Source organism: Meriones unguiculatus, chromosome 1 (assembly GCF_030254825.1).
Source record: "Meriones unguiculatus strain TT.TT164.6M chromosome 1, Bangor_MerUng_6.1, whole genome shotgun sequence".
Taxonomy (NCBI): domain Eukaryota; kingdom Metazoa; phylum Chordata; class Mammalia; order Rodentia; family Muridae; genus Meriones; species Meriones unguiculatus.
Window position 1 is genome coordinate 143,439,359 of NC_083349.1, and position 20,226 is coordinate 143,459,584.

At 43.6% G+C, this 20,226-nt stretch overlaps 1 protein-coding gene across 1 annotated transcript; it reads right to left on the minus strand.

Moving 5' to 3' along the window:
- Window positions 1–9,171: 9,171 nt before the first annotated feature.
- On the minus strand, window positions 9,172–11,660 carry LOC110566681 (protein S100-A9). Its single transcript, XM_021664564.2, has 3 exons — window positions 11,533–11,660; window positions 11,020–11,182; window positions 9,172–9,364 (listed from the first exon to the last, which is right to left on the minus strand). Exons 2-3 carry the CDS (start codon window positions 11,170–11,172, stop codon window positions 9,176–9,178), a joined length of 342 nt encoding a protein of 113 aa, XP_021520239.1. The 5' UTR covers window positions 11,173–11,182; window positions 11,533–11,660; the 3' UTR covers window positions 9,172–9,175.
- Between the last annotated feature and the right edge of the window lie 8,566 nt (window positions 11,661–20,226).

Genomic DNA, 20,226 nt, shown 5'->3' on the forward strand with positions numbered 1-20,226 from the left:
ACTCTAGTGGAGATACTTCTACTGCCACCTATTTAGGACAACCAGGACTCTCTGAACCCAGTGGTGATAGATATTTGAACACTCTGATTCTCTGCTGCAGAATAGGGTTGCTTTTTTTTTTTTTTTTTACTGTAACATCTCCTGCTGTACATGGGTAGACTTCTTAGAGAAACAGTAGGAGAAATTCAGAAGCAGGTTCACTGTTGATTGCAAACAATAGGACTGTCTAAAGGCTTCTGTCTATGGCTTCTTGTATTAGTTTCCTACATGGATAGATGGGATTTTGGAAGGGGGTCATTGCTCCAGGCCCAGTCATCCTGTCAGTTGTAGGACCTTTCTGGCCTAGTGAATTGTGTTCTGGCTTTGGTTCCATGATTACTCACTCAGAACTCTGTCAGTCCAGGTAATGTGGATCTAAGACACAAACCTTAGTCATCAGATCTAGGGAAGTCTGAAAGGCACATGGAATTGACTTCTTTTGCTCTGAATTGAGGGGTTGGTCCCCATGTGGCTTTGCCTGACCTAGTCCATTGACCTTGGTGTATAAAACCCACAGGGTTCTTTTGGAGATTCTCAGTTTCTGTCATCATGGGGCACAATAGATGAAACTCCATCTGCTTTGGGTGGCTCTGAGGGACTGGCTTGCCAAATTCTAGTTTCTCATTGTCTGTTCAAGCTTTGTTTAAAGCTGTGTGAGTGTCCTGTCTTTCTGGCCTTCTATAAGCGGCAAAGTACCCAGAGCTTCAGAGATTCCCCAAAATGTCCATCTCTAAGCTAGTCCCAACTACTTTCCTGTGGCTTCTTGGCAACAGGGCATATACTTTGGTGAGTACTTCTGCCCCCAGAATGGAACCATTCACAACTCCACTGACTTCAGCACCTTGCTCTCCTTCATCATGTTGACCTCAGTGCTATTGCTGAGAAAGGTGTATGAACTTGTTCAGTTCTAAAGTCTCAGAGGGCAGCCATTGGTACCAGTTTGTCCTTGAGCTTGGCATAGGGCTTTTTACACAGTGACTCTGAGTACAGAATTCTTTTGTTTAGTCAATTTTATTTGCAGTTTAAGAATATTTCAGAGCATCACACCATTATGTTTCCTTATTTTCTGACCTGCAAACAGATACCTTAAGTAGGTATTTAAAAGAATCAAAATTAGGCATGTGCAACATGCAAGGATTATGCCATTTAATTCGCAAAGTATAATTTACTAGCACATGTTCTAAGGATTTAGAATAGGAAGCCAGAAGAAATGTGACTGACTTTAGCACTTACTTACTTACACATCTAAAATAAAACCTATCTGAGCTGTAAGCCAGGGAGTCTGTGATATATCACCACTGGACAAGAGAGCAATGACTCAAGCCTGTCTAGGAGGACAGGGTTTTTAAAAGCAAAACTGGGAATTGACTGTATTAAGATAAAGACTAGGTGAGAAACAAAGTTGCATCTCACAGAAGAATGTCTATGGCTTACAGAAATCATTTTTTAAAAAGGCTGATAAGGTATTATTTTCTGAAATAAAAACTTATTCTGATTTTAGGGAGTTTTGGAGACAGGTGACTTTGACGCAGAAAAGTTGATTCACTTCCCTAACCTCATTTTTTTAAATTTATTTTTTTTATTGCAAAATAGACATCTGCCCATCCTCAGTCCCCAAGGCTGCTTCAAGGCATTTTTGCAAGGTGGTGTCTGGTGTGTTGTAATTGCTCCGAACCTCTTTACTTCTTAACAAATGGAAACTCTTGGAGACTTCCATAAAGATTGAGAAGACATCCTAGACAGTTCCCACATACCTATGTTTGGCTTCTTGTGTGCTTTAATGTGTATTACATGTATTAACATTGGCCAGTCACCACTGGTATATTGCTTTAAAAATTCCTTTCATTCATATTGTCCTAGTTTTCAGCTGAAGCCTCTGCCCTTCCAGGACACAAGTTCACTCTGAATGTTTTTAAATGTCATCATCGTTTTTTTATTGCAGTGAACACTCAGCAGGTGCCTCGGCTTGTTTCTCACGTCCCAGCAGTGAGGCTTGCTGTCTTGGCCTTTGATAGGAAGCAAGGGTGGAGCTGGGTCCAGGCCCATGTCTGAGAACTTTTAGGGGAAGTTGAGTGTAGGCGACTGGCAATGCGTGAGGCTTCATACTGGCACAAGGTGAGATGTGGGTGAGCAAAACCTGTGGTTGTTGAATCAGTGCCCCAGATTGGGAGTTGTTCTTGAGCACTGTCCTTCAATCATTTCAGAATGAATTAAAGAGACTTCTTCATCTAAAGCCTTATGAAAACCCCCTTGTCTAGTGTCTCTCACTAATACTTGCTGCTTCCCAAAATTCACATTTGTGGGTTGAGGTGTAAGGGCCCTCACTTTTGTTAGTACGCAGATGTCTTATAGGATTATGATTATAGGTGGCCACTTTGCAATTACAGGGTGCCGAAAGTAGTGGTCCATCTCTTGACCTAGCCCTTCTGGGCTGACGTACATCAGCTATTGCAATGCTATTCATATTTTTCTCAGTGCGAAGTGTTTAATCTCCTGCCCTTTATGGGAGCATTTCAGGCAGGCGTTTTGTATACCAGATGCCAAGCTGACCTGCATAACAGAGCCTTGGAAGTCAGCAAAACAATGTAGATTGAGTGGGACAGTTGCCATAGGCCCCTGCTATAACAGTGCTTGGGATCCACCATCATTTTGACTTGACCAACACAAGAAGCCTTCACAGTCGAAAGCAAACAAGCTAGACTATTGAAATTGGAAGGTTCCCATTTCTCACATTGTCTAACATGGCACTGGGCATGCAGAAATGCTTCTCCTAACCTTCCAGAACTCAGTCTGAGGAAACTTTTCTTCACCTTGCCTCACCCCAGTCAAGAGGACAGAAAAGATGTTCCTCTTCCGTGTCTTGGAGCCATTTTGTGTTTGCCACCCAGTTCTCCTTATGTTTTGCCCATGAACCAATATTAAGAATGTCTCTTTGGCTGTCTGTCACCCCTTGGCCCCCCATTAGATGAAGGGATTCTAGATGGTATGGGTCTAGCAGTGTTTGACACACGATCAGGCTTGGTGAGCCTTGGCAACAGCTCCATAACTGCCCCCCAAGCCCCTACTCCGGAGTTCCCAAATCCGCCTTCCGTGAAACAGCCCTATGAGCACCACACAGAAATCATGTCACCTGTCTGAAAGAACCCCTCCAAGCATTTTCCAACGCATTTGAATATTCTCAAGGAGACAGCCAGTTCTTATTCAGATCTCACGCCAATTGTTCTCTCCTTAACAGGGTCTCACCTAGCAGTCATTTTTTTTTTTTTATGAAACATTCAGTTTATTGATCTTTGAGGGAATGTGATACACTGTCACTATATTACAACTGAGCCTTTAGTCATGCTCTTTTCTTAACATTAGCTGGGCGACATTTACTTTCATGATGCTGCAGCTTTTTGAAGAGTTTGCAAGTTCTTTCTGTGTATTTACAAAAGCTCTGTTCATTCCGTTGACTTTCTCATCATTCAGCATGTTCATCTTCTCAGGATTGGTAGTAACGGGTTTTGCCTTGTTTTTAACCTTGAAGGTCTTCTGGCTGGCCATGTGACATACATTCCTGGACCTCTGCCCTTTTGGTTTGTTCTTGGACATTGTCAGCTTTGCAAAGTTCACGTGGTGGTTCAGGTTCCCGACGACACCGTCCACAATCTCAGGACACCACACCTAGCAGTCCTTTTGGCCTGTATTCCTTCTTTATTTCCCCAGCAGGTCTCACAGCCCTCTGAAACGGCGTAGGCTACGTATTTGTATTTCTCATCTTGTGTGATATTTTGCTCTCCCTGAGATGCAAGCTCTAGGAGAGCAGGGACTGTATGCTGCTGTCAACAGCAGTGTTTTGCCTTAGTGGCTGTTTCCCTGGAATGAGTGAGGGACCAGCAGGTGTTTCTTTCCTTGAATGGAGTCACTATTCTCTGGCAGAAGGAAGGAACAGCTGACACACAACCCAGGAAAGAAGCTTTCGGTAGTACTGGGGAGTGTGGGAGACAATTAGCAAATGATTCGCATCACAAAAGGCCCCGGCAGGCCTTGACCAGTGCTCTTAACCATTGAGTTATCTCTCCAGCCCCTCGGTAAATAATCCTTATAAATAGGAGGAGCACGTTTAAAATATAAACACGTAAACCAGTAACATGGTTATTTGTTGCTGGTTTACTTACTGTGTGCAGTATATAGTTAGGTGTGCTATTGTTTTTAGGACTGGCAATGCAGTGTTTCTGTTTATACCAGCATCACCAGAAACACACAAGTGAGGCCTTCTATCTTACACTCACTACTCACCACGAACCAATTAATTTTTAGCTCCATCATAGTCTTATAGGTCCACTGTCCTATGTGCTGTCTGACATTGACCGGACATCATTATGACTGTTCTCGAAAGACTTGGGAGAAGCGGACAGTTCATAGTGATTGCTAAGGCCTAGACAGAGGAGCGCTACTGCAGTTTTCTTTCCTAAGACACAGGTCTGGCTCTCAGCACCCACCTGGCAGCTCACAAACATCTGTAGACCCAGTTCCAGATGCTTCCTCTGGTGTTTAGCACCAGGCATACAAGCAGGAAAAACACTCATACACATAAAACGATAAAAGAAGCTAGAAAAAGATAAAAAAGTTTCCTGACAAATAAACAGTGTTTTACCAGCAATAGTCACATGCATTTTGTGTTTGGGAAGTTTCTCAAGTGCAAGATGAAGCCATAGCAAGTGACTGGCCTGAATCACCTGGCTCTGTGTAAGCATGCTGTAAAAACCATCTGTCTTCCTGGTGAGAAATCACTCTGCACACTTAGAGACTGACAGAGGAACAAGTTTATACTTAAAGAAAAAACAAAACAAAACAAACAAACAGTTCCAAGGCAACTGTGGCTAATGTCCAAGGAAGAGCCAGCCTGAACAAAAGATTTTACAAACTTATACACACGTATACATTTTTATATTCACTGCCATCCTTAACTCTCCCTTAGGTCCTAGCCCCATGTTACAATTTAAACAGGTACAGGAGACTGAAAGTCTAGCCACCTGGGCAGATAAGAAATTTACACAGCGTAGCTGTTGCCAGAACTATCTGGCCACCTGGGCAGATAAGAAATTTATACAGCATAGCTGTTGCCAGAACTATTTCTTAAGCACACCAGTGTTGTTCTTTTTGAGTATTTGTTACACAGCATCATATTACAGACATGGTAGAATTATACTTCTCCTGATAGGGAGAACTTAATGGCAGACCAGGACTTGATGGTTGTTGTGACCCTATGCTGCCCCTTGAGCTGCCTGTCAGAGGTGTGTTCTTTGGGGATGGGCCTAATGGCTGGTCAGTCCTGGTGAAGGAATATTTACATCCCAGCACTGAAAATTTTGCTTAGCTCTAACAGGCTTTGTGGACATATTATTTATCTTTGGGGTATTTTGGAGGGAGCACTCTCTTAGCTAAATTCTACAACGTGTGATTTAATGTCTCCTAAGCAAATCTATTGGTAGATCTTTTATAACATCAGTTCTGTCGCTTTCAGTTTCTTTTAAATCAAACACACTCTATGATGTTTGTACAACAGCAAATCACCCAAAACTTTGGAGTGACACACAGTTGTATTTCCCTCTGGTGATTTGCTCCTCCCTATATCATGAGGAGACTGTGAAGTTGTTCAAAAGGTCCCCACACCAGCACCTTGATAGCATAGGGTTACATCTCAGTAGGAGGTCCAAAAAACATCGAGTGAGAGAGTTCTCTAAGAAAAATAAGATAGAGGGAAAAAGGTGCAATTCAAGGAGGAGGAGAAGGAGGAAGAGGAGCAAGAGGAAAAGAAAGAGGAGGAGGAAAAGGAGGGGAGAGAGAGAGAGGAGAGGAAAGAGCAGAAGAGAGGAGAGGAGGTGAGAGGAGAGGAGAGCAGAGGAGAGAAGAGACTGAAGTTAAGGTGGGGCTTCCCTAGGCTGTGGGACATTGGGATCCCACTCCTGCTGTGCCTGCCATGCTGTCCTGTTCTCTGAGCCCCACTCTAAGGTCTGCACCTGCTGTTTCCAGTTATGAGGGAAAACGTCAGAGAACTCACAATAGAAAGAGAGGACAGCTGTAAAAGGCTTGTGGTTTCTCTCCTGGAGCCCGCTTCTCGGTCTTTTAGGACGTATCTCTAATAGGGCCTGGAAGCCTACCTGGTCTTGAGATAAACATGAGCCCAAGAAACTTGAGCAACAGTTTCATCATCCCTGCCATTGTCTTGGTAATTGAAATGTCAACATTCATAACACCGTGCTTTCTAAAATACAAATTTTAGGCAACTCCAGGAGGTGGGGTGAGCAGGTTTTTGAGGTTGGGTTCTGGGGTTGTGTAAGATTGCCTAACTGAACTGCTCAAAAGAAAGGTCTCTTCCTAACAAGGTCTTGGCATTATTATGCCAGTGGATCAAACTTAGGGGTTACAATCTGAGCCTAAACCAGGCCCTGCCACCCACCCGTGATAAGCCAATCAAACCATTCAGCTTGATATTGGAAAGCAGAAAGAGGAGATTCGTTTGATGTGGCCAGTGGGCAAAGAGGAAGAAGGGGCTCTGGTGAACACCCAAGTCCATCTCATGGGCCCCTAAAGTGAGATTAAAATGCAAAGGGCCAAGGACACACACATGTCAGCAGCAGTTAAGATGTGGCCCCACCCTGGGCCTCAGTCTCATCCTGTAAGGCAGTCTGCCAAGGTACTAGAACTGTGCGGAATCTCTTTCAAACATCCCATTGTGGTTGGGGCCTTTTGGTTTGGGATTACTGGGAAATTTCCTGATCTGGGGGGTTGCACTGTTTCAGTAGTCTTACGGACAGATACAAGTCTCTCTTGACAACATCTTCCTTGCTGTCAGGCTGATAGCAATAGGAGCTTCTGGTTGCCTTGTCTAATCGAGGGGCATTTATATTCTGACCAAACAGGTTCTTTTGGCACCACAACAGGTCTATGAAACTCTCAGTGATACTATTGCCACTGCCTCCTTATGGGCTATGGTGCCTTCAGCCTCTTTGAACCTCTAGTCTATCCTATAAACCTCAGATTGACAAAGCGCAGCTATGACAATAGAATTCTCTTCCTGCATCCTTTGCTGCTCTGCCCTTTGCTCTTCTAAGTGAAGAGTGAACTCCTAGGCTCCCTATCTGTCTTGTTTGTAACTCTCACATCTCCCCCTCATATGTCCATGTTCCTCATTCCCACACAGCCTTATATCTGCCGGGTCCAGGCTTTTTAAAAAAATCTGTCTTGAAATACCTATAGCTCCAATGCATTTTGTTTCTCACTCCTCCTAGCGACCCTGATGGCTTTCATGTATAAATCCTAGGGCTCAGAAAGCTAAGGCAGGAGGGACTCAGAAAGCTTGAGGTGATACACACACACACACACACACACTCTCTCTCTCTCTCTCTTATATATGAGAGAAGGTAGGAAAAAGGAAAAGAAAAAATGAAAAAGGAAGGAACCAAACAGTCCTCAGATACATTCATGTGCACTTCATCAGCTAAGACCAACTATCTCAGGTTGCAATTCAGTATAGTGGTAGATGTATCAGAAAATTCTGATATTGAAGAAGAGCCATCTCCTTTCTGGATAGACACCCTACAGAAGGGTGCCATTCCAGCCTCAAAGTCCTACCTAGTGTCACAGCCCTTGACTTTTACCTCTCTGTAGTAGAATGACCCAAGGGCCTATTTTATCTTTCCTGCAGATCTTAGAGCTCTTGGACAAGCCTTATTCACTGCAGTGGCTCTTTGGAGTATTGTGTAGTGTCCATCATTCAGTGAGTGTCCGGTTAATGTATCCTGAAAGAACCAGTGCCAAAGAAGTGGATAATGAAATGCATTTATTTCCAAAATTCTAGAGACTCCCTGATCCACCCAGAACCCAGATCAGATTCAGACATGGTGAGTTATGATTTCTATTTTTGTTGTTGTTGATTTTTTTTTTTTTTGTAAAACTAAAACTTTAGGAAACTATTTCCACTTTGGAATACAGAATTTGGGGAGGGGAGCACCAGCAGGGAGCTGTGCCAAAGGCTGTTAGAGGTCAGGCAGAGAGGTTAGGCAGAGAGTAGAAAGAGGGAGTTTTCCATTTAGTGCTGAATTTAGAAAGGTTATCCAGATTGGGAGGACTGAAACCTCAAACAGCAGTGTCCTCCAACAGAGGGACAATGACAGCAGCCCTGTGGGAGGTGGAACGGGACTTACAAAGTGGAGCAAATGTCCCTGCTCAGCTGGGTTCTTATCTACTGATGAGGGACTGGAAAAGTTTCTACCACCTTATTGATACCATCTGATTCTAGTAACTTACAGTTTGAATCCTCAGGCTCCAGAGGCTCTGTGAACAAAGTCCAAATCTCTATGGGAGTCAGGAAATCTGAAAGGCAGAGACAGGATGGGAGCCCATCCCTTCACTGAGCAAGCAAGAGCTTTCATTCCACCACAGGGTAGACTTGGGGGTAACTGCCACCCACATCCATGTGAAGACCACAGGGACCCAGCAGCACATGTTTAGGACTCTGAGTCTATTGGGAGAGCTGACTGCTCTCTTCGATCCAGAAAAGAGAGTTTGTATGTGCCTGCTCTTTATATAGCCTTACTCAGCATACCTCCCCAGACATGGAGCAGTTTAAGTCCATTTGGGGGGGAAGGGGGGTAGGGGGAGAGAGAGCAGCAGTATGTGTGATAGGACCATGCCATGCAAAGGTAGGAGGCTGTCTAGGGAAGGGATTGCATGTTTGTTTTTTTTTTTACTGGCTTAAACGGGATTGCATGTTTTTATCTTCTGCTATGACAAGGGGCATGTTGGCAAGCTGGACAGACAGACTGTGATCTGAGCTGTGAGGTCTAATGTCAAGGGGAGGTGGGGGAGGTAAGCCTTAGGGGCTCAGTATGGACACAGGTTTCTGGCTCTCTTTTTGTCATGACTAAATGGAGGGCTTGAGGTTCAGGAAAGGGCAGGGCTGTTCAGCACTCAGACCCCCAGAAAGTACAAGTGTAAAGGGAGGTAGAAACAACAGGCGGAGCACTGGAATGGAAACAAAAAAAAAAAAAAACTTTATTTTTTATCATTTCCCAGACCCACAAGCAAGGCTGTTTGGTAAGACATTCTGTTTACACTTGGCTGGGCAGATGCCGTGTGGCAGGCCTCTTAATCACTTCCCCAGGAGTTCGCCGTGGCTGTGGTCATGCCCACGGGGATTGTTCTCATGCAGACTCTCATGGGTAGCAAAGACCAGTTTTGCTATCAGCATGATAAACTCCTCAAACGACAGCTCCTCATTCTGGTTTGTGTCCAGGTCCTCCATGACGTCTGTTAGGAGGTTTTCACACCTTTTCTCCTTCTGTGGGTGAAATAGAGGAGGCTGTTAGGGAAGGGTGCAGGCAGGGCAGATAACCCTGGAGGACAGATGGCAAAGGCACAGGAAACCCCAGGCAGGGCTTCGATTTAAAAACAAGAGTAATGAACTGAGTGTTGATGCTGGAGCCGATGTGAAACATGTGAAAGTAAATACTTTCCAATTGTTCCCCAGAAAGTCCTCTGCCTTGGGCACGAGGGCTGTGCAATTAGTAAGTCTAGAAATATCCCTCATTTGTCCTTACAACTACTTCGACGGACAGAAATGGAAACTGGCCTTCTAAAAGGTAGGTAATTTTTGCAAGTTGTGGGGGCTGGGAGCAGAGGAGAGGAGGTGTAAATTTGGATCTGACATAATTTTCTTGGGAGGATTAAGCACCCTCATTCTTCTCATCCTCTCTCTCAATCATCTCCCACCCCAGTCCTTTTCTTGGAGGCAACTAGCCTTAAAGCTCACTGAGGCTGCTTACAGGGGGAGGTGCTTAGGAAAGCAGAAAGAGTGGGACTTTAAAGCGGGGAGCACGGCTTGCTCTGCTGACCTTAAAGGGGACAGGGGAGACTCAGATAAAGTGGAAAGATCAAGATGTGGCAGCTGACGCACCATCTAGCTGCGCTCACTTGCTGGGACACCTTGGCTAAGCAACACCCCCTTCTATAGCCTGAGGAGCTCGTGTTTGAGGTCCCTGCTTTCTCTCACTCCCCATCACTCTGCTTCTGGCAGAGGACATCAAGACAGGGGAAAGAACCCATGGAGGGGTCACAGAGAAGAGAGCCAGCACAGCTTCATGTGTGGCCTCTGTCACCTTGAATCAGTACCATGCTTGCCTGATATGCTCACTTATAGGGAGATACTTGTGTCCCTAACACCTCCCACAATGACAATTTTCCAATTTTCCTTGGTCCCAAGGTGGGCAGGGAACCAGCCCCCAAGAGCTGGCCAAAATATGGACAGGCTCCTGACTCTCCTCTGACTCTCTCTCTCTCCCTCCTTTCAGCTGCCTCTCCGTGTTGTCCATCTATCCTATTTTTACACTTTATGCTACTTTTAAAAGTGTACTCATAATGCATGTAATGCTGTCTCACCTAAAGGCTGGATCGTGGCCTTCATCATCTTGAAGCTCTTTCCTAATAAAGCTCATTCTGAAGGGTAATTGGTTTCAGCTTCTTTTTTCAAGAGCTACCTGAACCTGCTGTCTCATTGCTTTAAGATCCTGTGAGACCTTTATCAGGAACTAAGTCTCACTCAAGTGTTACCACTTCAAAGGGGGAGATCCCTTTACTTAATTAAGTAATTACTCAATCAATCAATTAATTACTTCTTACCATTGCCACTCACCCTTGCTGCCCTCATCACAGACTACCACAGAACTCGCTTACCTTCCTTCAGACTCTCAGGCCATTGGGTTCACCAGTGTTCTTTAGATCATGTGTCACCAACATTGGGATGATGGGTTCCTAGATCATGTCTCCATCCCTCTGCCCAAAACATGGCAGCACACATTGCAGATACTCAACTGAACAATTTCCTGACTCATTTTTGACTTTAAGTAGCTCTAGGGACCTATTACTCCTGGTGGAAGGTACCGGGATTTTCTCCATGACTGCCACAGAAGGCACCCTCCTTCACTACTCAAGCCTCACCTTCATAAAGTTGGCCAGATCTTTGGTCACCAATTCTTTGAACTCCTTCTTGTTCAGGGTGTCCCTGTTTCCTTCCTTCCTAGAGTGTTTGTGGAAGGTGTGGATGATCGTGTCGATGCTGCGCTCCATCAGAGATGGGGTTTTGGCGGCCATCTTCTTGCTTCTTTGAAAACAGGGGAAACAAGGTTTACAAATAAAAGAATGGGGTGCCAAGCTTCCCTGACCACTGTCAGGCAGAAAAGGAAGGGAAAACTCAAAATAGAAAGAACAGGCAGGGTGCTGCTTAACAGGAGACAGCTTCTCTCTCTCACACACACACACACTCACATGGAATCAAATTTTTGCCTGTCTATATGGACTGTACAGCACTCAGAAAAAGTGAATGAAGATATAAAATGGGTAGGGTCAACCAAGGAGGGCTTCTAGAGGAGGGCTTAGACAGAAGTTGGTTAAGGGAAGGAATGAAAGCTCTACCAGGCAGGCTCCTCTCCAGGGGAGATGAAGCTTACTTACCAAAGATGAAGAGTCACAAACTGGTAAGAGCAGCACGAGCCCAGCCTTTATAGGCAGCCCTTTGCTAGATACATGGTCATCCTTGGGAAAGATTGCTTCACAGTTGAGCAGTGTGGTAACCCTGCCAGTGCAGGAGCTGGGGTGGAGCAGGAAATGTTCACACAATGCTTTTTGCTTTTTTTGTGAAATTCCCAGCCCTGGGCTTGAAGTTTGTTTGGAAGGAAAACTGGTTAGTTGGCTCAATTCCCCGATCCCCTGGTCTTAAGCAGGACAGCCTGCCTGCCACACCTCTGATGCCCTTCATTTCCCTGTTCTGACTTGTAATGTACAGAGGGTGGCAGGGGACCCATAGTGACAGACTCATCCCGTCTCTGTCCCCTGAGTTTATGGTCTGAGCCTTCTCCTGTGTTTTCTTGGTTCCTTTGGGAAGGGCTAGGAGTTGTCATGGACTTCTTGAATGGTATTAGTGTCAGGAAGCTTCTCTGGGGTGACAGCTTTCTCCACTGTATGTAGAGGAATCTGATGTCCAGAAGAAGACCTGAGCAAGAACGTTTAGCTTACATATGAACCAGCAGGGCCTGAACTCAGACACCCTAGTTCTCCTTTAAGGGCATTTGCTACTACCTCCGCCTCTTGTAGCTGGGTGAGAGCTATCTTCAGCACAGTTTCGGCTGCAGTGGCTCTCAGCATCGCTCTTCCTGGTTCCTAGCTGTCATTCATGTCCCCTAGGAATTCATGTTCTAGAAGATAGCTGATTTAAAAATACTTATTATTAGCCCGTAATAATTATACAGAGCAATGAGCTTCATTTTAACCCTTTCACATATGCATATAATGTACTTTGATCAAAGATTTCCCTCTATTTGCTTGTCCTACCCCTCTTTCTCTCTTCCTCTTTCCTCCTTCTGCCTCTCTGATAGTCTTCTTTTACATTTATTTCTGGGGCAGTAGTGAATTAATTCACCCTGTAGACCAGACGTCAGAAGGCACAGCTTCTTCAGCAGCCTTCCAGGGCCGCAGGCTGGGAAGCATCAAGGGTTCCAGCGGTCCTTGCTTTGCTTTCATGTTCTGTTTCCCTCACCCTTCATTTTCAGACATGAGAGAGAACATGTGATGTGGGTCCCAGGAGTCCTTTATTCTGTTTAACATGATAATCTCTAAGTCCATTCTTTTTTTTTTTTTTTTTTTTGGCAGATGGTACAATCTGTTATTCTTTATGGCTGAATAATACTTCATGTACACACACGAGGTGTTCTGCGTTCTCATTACTCAGCCACTTATTGTTGGGCACCAAGCCTTACTTTTGTATCTTGGCTATAGATGTGCAGGTATGTCTGGTTTGTGATGACTTGTATTTCTTTGGTTGTATACTCAGGAATCGCAAGGCCGGGCCTTACGTAGCTTTGCAAAGAACCTCTCTGCTGATTTCCATAGCGACTGGATTCCGTTTCCAATAGGCTCGGTTTTCTTCATAGTCATGCCATCATTTTTTGGATACTTTTCTTGTCTTCTCTCTTTTTCTGTTTTCCTTCTTTCTTTCCCTCATTCATTTTCTTTCTTTTTTTTTCTTTTTTCTTTCTAGATAAGGTTTTTCTTTCTAGATAGGCTTTGGCTGGCCTTGAGTTCACAGAAATCCACCTGCCTCTGCCAGTCAGAGTACTGGAATTAAAGGCATGTGCTACCATGTCTGCCTGTTGCTTCTTTTCTTTTTTTTTTAAAGATTTATTTATTTTTTTACGTATATAAGTGTTCTATCTGCATTTACACCTGCCAGAAGAGAGAATCAGTTCACATTATAGATGGTTCTGAGCCACCATGTGGTTGCTGGGAATTGAACTCATGACCTTTAGAAGAGCAGACAGTGCTCTTAACCACTGAGCCATCTCTCCAGCCCTGCTTATTTTCTTGATGGTATCAATTGTGATTGGAGTGACATGAACTTAAGAGTTTTTAGACAGCAGGAGAGGATAAAGAGAGGGAACTGGAAAGGAGATGGACTGGGGAGAAAGCAGGCCTGGGGATCCAATGGCAGGGAAAGAGGAGGTGGGAGGTGAAAGGGCTGTGAACAAGAAGGAAAACTGAGGGGAGACATCTCTTTGTCAAGCAGGAGGCCTTCATCAGGGTAGGCTCCTGGGAGGATCTGGGTTGGACTCTAGCTGAAACTCCTAAAGGGGGAGTGGGGGGCGGCACATAAAGACTGAAGTGACCACCTCCTAGCCAGGCAGGACTAGTGGAAGGAGGGGAACAACAACCCACTGACAAAACCCAAGATCCAAAAATTACCCTGCCTACACAAAGTGCAGGTAAACAAAGATTGAGGGAAAGTCCAACCAACAATTGGCCCAAGCTGAGACCCACCCCATGATAGAGAGCCAGCCCCTGACAGTAATGATGATAGTCTTCTTTGCTTTCATACAGGAGCCTAACTTGACTGTAGTTTGGGAGGCTCCAGACAGCAGCAGATTGAGACAGATGCTGAGACTTGCAGCCAAGCATGGGGCAGAGCTACCAGGGTCCTGTGGAAGTGTTGGGGGAAAGATGGAAGGACCTGAGGGAACAGGAACCTCACAAGAAGACCAACAGAGACAACTGTCTCAGTCCCATGGGGGCTTACAGAGACTGAGACATCAACTAAAGAGCACACATGATCTGGACATAGGCCCCCCGCACACCGTAGCTGATTGGTGGCTTGGTCTTTTTAGGGGGAGCCTGGTGTGTAGAGGGTGGGTCTGTTTCTAACATGGGCTCTATTGCCTGCTTTTGGGTCACTTCTTCTCTGGCAGCACTGCCTTGCTTGGCCCTAGGGGATGAGGATATGCTCAGTCCTGATGTGACTTGATGTGCTGGGGAAGGTTGATATGGGGGAGGGAGTTTCCCTTTTCTGGAGGAAAGGGAGAGGCGAGGCGGGAAGAGGGGACTGGAAAGAGAGAAGGAAGGGGCACTTTCGGGATGTAAAGTAAATAAACTGAAATAAAAAGAAACCAATAGTTTTGATTTGCATTTCTGAAATGGCTAATGGTAGAGAATGTCTGTCATACATTTATTGGCTGCTTGTACCTGCTCATTTGTAAAAATGTCTGGCCAGCAAATTTGCCCACTTTCTGACTGGATTATCTATTCTTTTGTATATTGTTCCTTGTTAGATGAATGGCTGGCAAATATTTTCTCGTTATGTAGACTGCTGTTCACTGCTGTTTCCTTTGCTATTCAGAAGCATATCGATTTGATGTAATCTCCCTGATAATTATTTCTTCAGCTGTTGATGTTCTATTAGCTTAAGGCATTTGGTGAATGTTGGACTGATATTTGTAAAATGTTAAAGAGAGGATGATTTGTGTAATCATCCAGACTCTTCCAGTTTACAGTATCCCCAACAGCGACTTTTTCATTACAGCGCAGTAGTATACGTTGAGGTCAGGCATCAAGATCTCCAGTAGAGTTCTTTGAGCTTATGAGTGCTTTGGCTGTAGTCTCATGTGTCCATATACATTTTTGGATTGTCTTTTCTAGTTCTGTAAAGAATGACATTGGGCATTTGATGGAAATTGCATTGAATTTGTAAATTCATATTCACAATTTAATTGTACCAATCCAGGAACATTGAATTTCTTGTCATTGTTTAGCGTCTATTTCTTTTTTATTTTACTTTTTTTTAAAGTTGTTTGAAGTTTTCATTGTAGAGGGTTTTCACCTCCATGGTTAGGCTTATGCCTAGGTTTCTTTCTTTGAGGTATAGTGAGTGTGATGTTTCCCCTAATTTCATTGTCAGAAAGTTGATGAGGGGTATATTTCGAGAAGCTACTGACTTTTATATGATAATTTTGTATATTGTATATCCTATAGCTTCATTGGAAATGCTTATCAGTTCTAAAAGCTTTCTGATAGAGGTCTAATAGTGTGTGCCTGTGTGTGTGCCTGTGTGCCTGTGTGTGTTGGCCATAGACTGATGCCAGGTGTCTTTATGGCTCTCCAGCTTATGTTTTAAGACAGGTCTTTCCTGGATTCCAGAGAAATGAGGGCTCTGAGGGCTGTTTTATGTGTTTGGTGAGAAGCTAATCTCAGGTCCTCATGCTTTCATGGCAAGCACCTTGCCAACTAATCCATCTTCCCAGGCCCATGGATCTTCTCTTCTATTTTCTGGTGTCTTCTTCTGTGTTACTGCCATGGTGGCTTTGTGGCTACTGTGGCTCTATAGTGTAGTTTGAAGTTAGATATTGTGATTCCTTCAGCATTATTCATTTTGCTTAGGTCTTCCATATATCTTGCGGAGAAGGGTTGGAGAACAGTAGGATTGGTTTGACTCTTTGGGGTCTCTTGTGCTTCCATACACATTTTAGGATTGATGACAGCTGTTGTTCTCTAGCTTCCTTATAGGCAGCATGGACCATCCCGTTGAGTAAATGCTCCCCATTGTCCACAGAAGCCAAGATGGTATAGCCCACCCAGTACACAAGCCCCCAGTATACAGCTCCACGTTTCTCTAGCTTTCTTTTCATTGTCTCTTCACTGTGGACTCAGAAGACCCACCTGTCATCTCCTCACCTCAGGAGTGCCCTTCCTCAACCCTCAGTGTGAAATTCTAGCCAGCTTTCATGGTTTAGTTAAAATGCTGTTCCATTCTTCCCATTGGGAGATCATCTCCTTTGGGACCTTCCCAGATAGCACTCTGTCTTCAACGTGTGCTTTGTTAGAATAAGGTTATGTTAATATTTGTACCTGTCTATTAGTTGGTTGTACATTCCCAAAGAGAGCTTCCTGCTCATGGTCTCCTCTCATGCACACAGCTAGGGTGTGACACACAGGAAACCTTTGCATTTTCTGAATCATCCTGTTTCCTTCCTGGCAACCTTCACCCCACAGGACACAAGGAGGAGCTTGATTTGGGCAATCCTTGGTGCTCTTGTCTTTCTGGGCCTCTACCTACCACCGGAAAAAACATCTCCCTTTCCCATTTCCACTAGTCCTTTTTTCCAGTCTTCATAGAGACTTTCCTCCTTGTCCAGGTCCCCCTTGTCTGTTCTGCTTTCTGAAAGCCCAGAACATCCTCTGTTTGTGCTAGTACATGGCCTTGAGCACCTTCTGCCTTTCACAGCATAGATACCACATAGAGTTATGGTTAAGAGTTCAGAGTTTTTATCTAGAAGACTTAAAAAAAATATTTTGATCTTCTCATGGGTCTGTTTAGGTTGTTGACTCCTCTTGGTTTAATTTTGGTAATTTGGCTGAACCTAGGAATTCCTCTATTTATTTTAGGTTTTCCAGATTAATGGAGTACAAGTTTTTATTCCTTTATAATTTCAATTTCTTTGTTGCCATAATGTTCCCCTGTTAATTTCTGATTCTGTTAATTTGGGTCCTCTTTTTCTTTCTTTTGCTTAGTTGGACCAAAGATCTGTCCATCTTGTGTGTCTTAAAGAACCAGTTCTTAGAGTCACTGATTCCTTTTTCTGCTGTCAATTTTACATTTTATTTTATTGTGGTCAGATAGGATATAAGAAGTGATTTTAATCTTTTAACATTTGTAAAAATTTGCTTTGTATAGCAGGATGTTGTCTATTTTAGAAAAGCTTCCATGTGTTGCTGAGTAGAATGTATGTTCCTTGGTCTTTGGGTGGAATATTCTGTAGATATTTGTTAAGTGCATATGACATAGGATGTCAACTAATTCTGATGCTAAATTTTCCCAGATGACTTGTCTAGTCAAGAAAGTAAAATATTGAAATTATCTATTATTATTGGATTGACAATAATGTATATCCTTAAGTTCAGTAATATATTTTATGAGATTGGGTGTATCAGGATTTGGTACATGTATGTTTAGAATAGTAGTGTCTTCTTGGTTAAGTGATCCCTTGATTGGAATGAAGTGTCTTTCTTTTTTGTTATGATTAGTTTTAGTTTGAAGTCTATTTTGTCAGATATAATGATAGTGATGTCTGCTTGCTTCTTGGTCCCATTTTACTGTGGTGCTTTTGGTCATACTTTTAATCCAATGTGGCATTGATCTCTAAAGCCTTAGCTTAACATGTTTCTTTTAGAGAACAGATAGATGGATTTTGTTTCTTAATCCATTCAGTAAGCCTGTATTTTTTGGTTGAAGAATTGAAACAATTGATAGTAAAGTATGTAAATATTAAGGTGATTATTTAGATGTTTGTTGATGTTGCCAGTGTGCTGTTGATTTTTGGTTTTGTTGTTTGTGTTCCCAGTAGTACTTCATCTTTTGAGAACGATGGCTTTGTATTTCTTTCCTCAGTTTTTCTGATATATAATTCTTCTATTTAGCCCAAAATATTATTTCCTTAGTGTTGATTTGTTGGATATGTTTTTTTTAAAAAGCTGTCTATACTGTGGGAAATTTTTCTTTTTCCTTCAAATATGGCAGCTTGTTTTTTTGAGTATTTTAGTTTAGGCTGACTGAGTAATCTTTTTAAGGACTTGGAATGCATTGTCCCAGGCTCTTCTGCCTTTCAACTTTTCAATTAGGAAGTCAGCTGTTATGTTAAAGGATTTTCCTTTATATATGACTGGTTTTTTTTTCTTGAAGGTTTCAGCATACTTTGTTATTTATACTCAATGTTTTAACTGTGATATGCTGTGGGATTTTCTTTTTTGGTGCTGTCTATTTGGTGTTTTGTGGTCTTTTTGTATCTGTATGGATGTGCTTTTCCTTAGTTTGGGAAAGATATCTTCTATGATCTTGTTGAAGGTTTTGTCTAGGCCACTGACTTGGGATTCTATCCTTATACTTGGAAGATTTGGTCTTTTTCATGCTGTCCTACATTTCCCGTGTTTAAATTCTTTCCATATCCTTTGCGCATTTGGTCTAGATTCCCTACTTTATCTTTGAGTCCTAATATTCTGTCTTCTGCTTGATTCATTTGACTTGTAACTCCTTCCTTTGAGTTTTCTGGTTGAGTTATTTGGTTTTTAATTCTATCTTCATTTCAACTTGAGTCTTCTTTTTATTGAATTCTATTCTCAAATCCTGAATTGTCTTTACCTGCTTCATATTTGCATTTTCTTGGGCATCACTTAGGTGCTTAATCTCCTTAAGCTCTAAGCTCTTTCTCCTTAACTCCATTGTTTCTTTGTGTCTTTTTTTAAACTCCCTGAGTTCTTCGATGAAGATTATGATTATTTTTTAAAAATTCTGTGTCTTGGTATTCATACAGGTAATTCTCATTGGCAAACATCTCAACAGGACTGTAGGCTCTAGAAAGGAGATATTAGCTTGATGTTTCACATTGCTGGTATTTTTGCAATGAGATGTGGGCAAATGGACTTCTTTTGTTAGTTCTAAGTCTGATACAGACAGAGCAGAGTTGGGTAGAGGAGATGCTGTTTGGACTTGTTGGACCAAGAGCTTAGACATGACTTTGGTGGAATGCAGTCAGGTGGACAGATGGCTGGTGGACAGAATGTGCCTCCGGTCCAAGCTGAGGTAGATATGATGGTTAGAACGGTTTGTTGTGACATGGGAAGGGCTTAAGAATTGGGGAAACAGATCCTGGCAGAGGCCTAAGATCAGCTGTCACACAGATAGTGGAGGACAAACTAGAGCTCAGCACTGGATGTGGAGCCTGGGCTACGTCTGGCTGGATGGGGAGAAGGCATGGATGAAAGGGTCCAGGAGACTCACTCATCTGGACTCTGGACAAAAACGTAGGAGGTGTAGTTGTGTGGACAGGTTGGATTGGTGCACCTGGGGGTGCTCCAGGGCCTTCTGTGGCATCTGGTTCACTTGATGTTCCTCCCGCAGGGTAGGATAGTATCTCCTCATCAGAGCTGCCCTTCAGCACCAGCCCCACCCAGGCTGTACCCTGCCTACCTGTGCAGGCAGCTCCTGAGAACCATCCTGCTGTAACTCTGACCCAGAAGGAACATTGGGAGCAGGAGTGCCAGGGAGTCCAGATCCAGAGAGCTCCCAGCTGGTAGGCAAGGAGCTACAGACCGTTGTTGTGCAGTCTCTGTCCACACTGAGTGTTTGATAGCTAGCCACCCCAAAATCAGCCCGCCTGCCTGCATGCTGGGCTGCCCCTGCATCCACATGGAGGCTCTCCAGCTCCCGGGCTTCCAAACTCTTATTCTGAAGCTTTGCTAAGTCTGCACACTTCTCTCATCTCTACCTCGGTATCTCTGCCCAGAATCTCTGATTGCTGGGAAACTTGATCTTTCAAACTGAGAAAGCTGTTCTCTTTCTTGTTCCTGCTGCTGTTTTCCAGTCTTCCTACCTTCCCTGGGTGTTGAATAAGCAATTGTCCTCTTTCATTTTTTTACTGAAATTCCAGATGTCGTCCCAAGACCTTGAAGGTGTCATATATCGATATCTTCTTGCTGTCTGGCTCCCCCTCAGGAATCTCCTTGAAGTCTATAGCCCTTTGTAGAAAATAATAGGCTTGCCCCTGCACCACCCTTCAGGCAGTGTAATTACTGGCTTTTTGGTCTGTCTCCCTCACTGCAGTGTTAATTTGCAACTTGTCACTAGATAAGTTTTGCATACAGGAGAGTGATAAACACAATGAAGGCTGTGCTGGCTTTGATAGAACTTATGTTTAGAAGGTTATTTTCTATAATTAAGAAGTTGTGCAACACAGGAGGCAGCAGGGAAGAAGGCAAGGAAGTGGGGTAATGGAGAAATTAGACTGGGGATCATCCTTGTGAGTGTGTAGAAGGCATCGTCAGGATGACCAG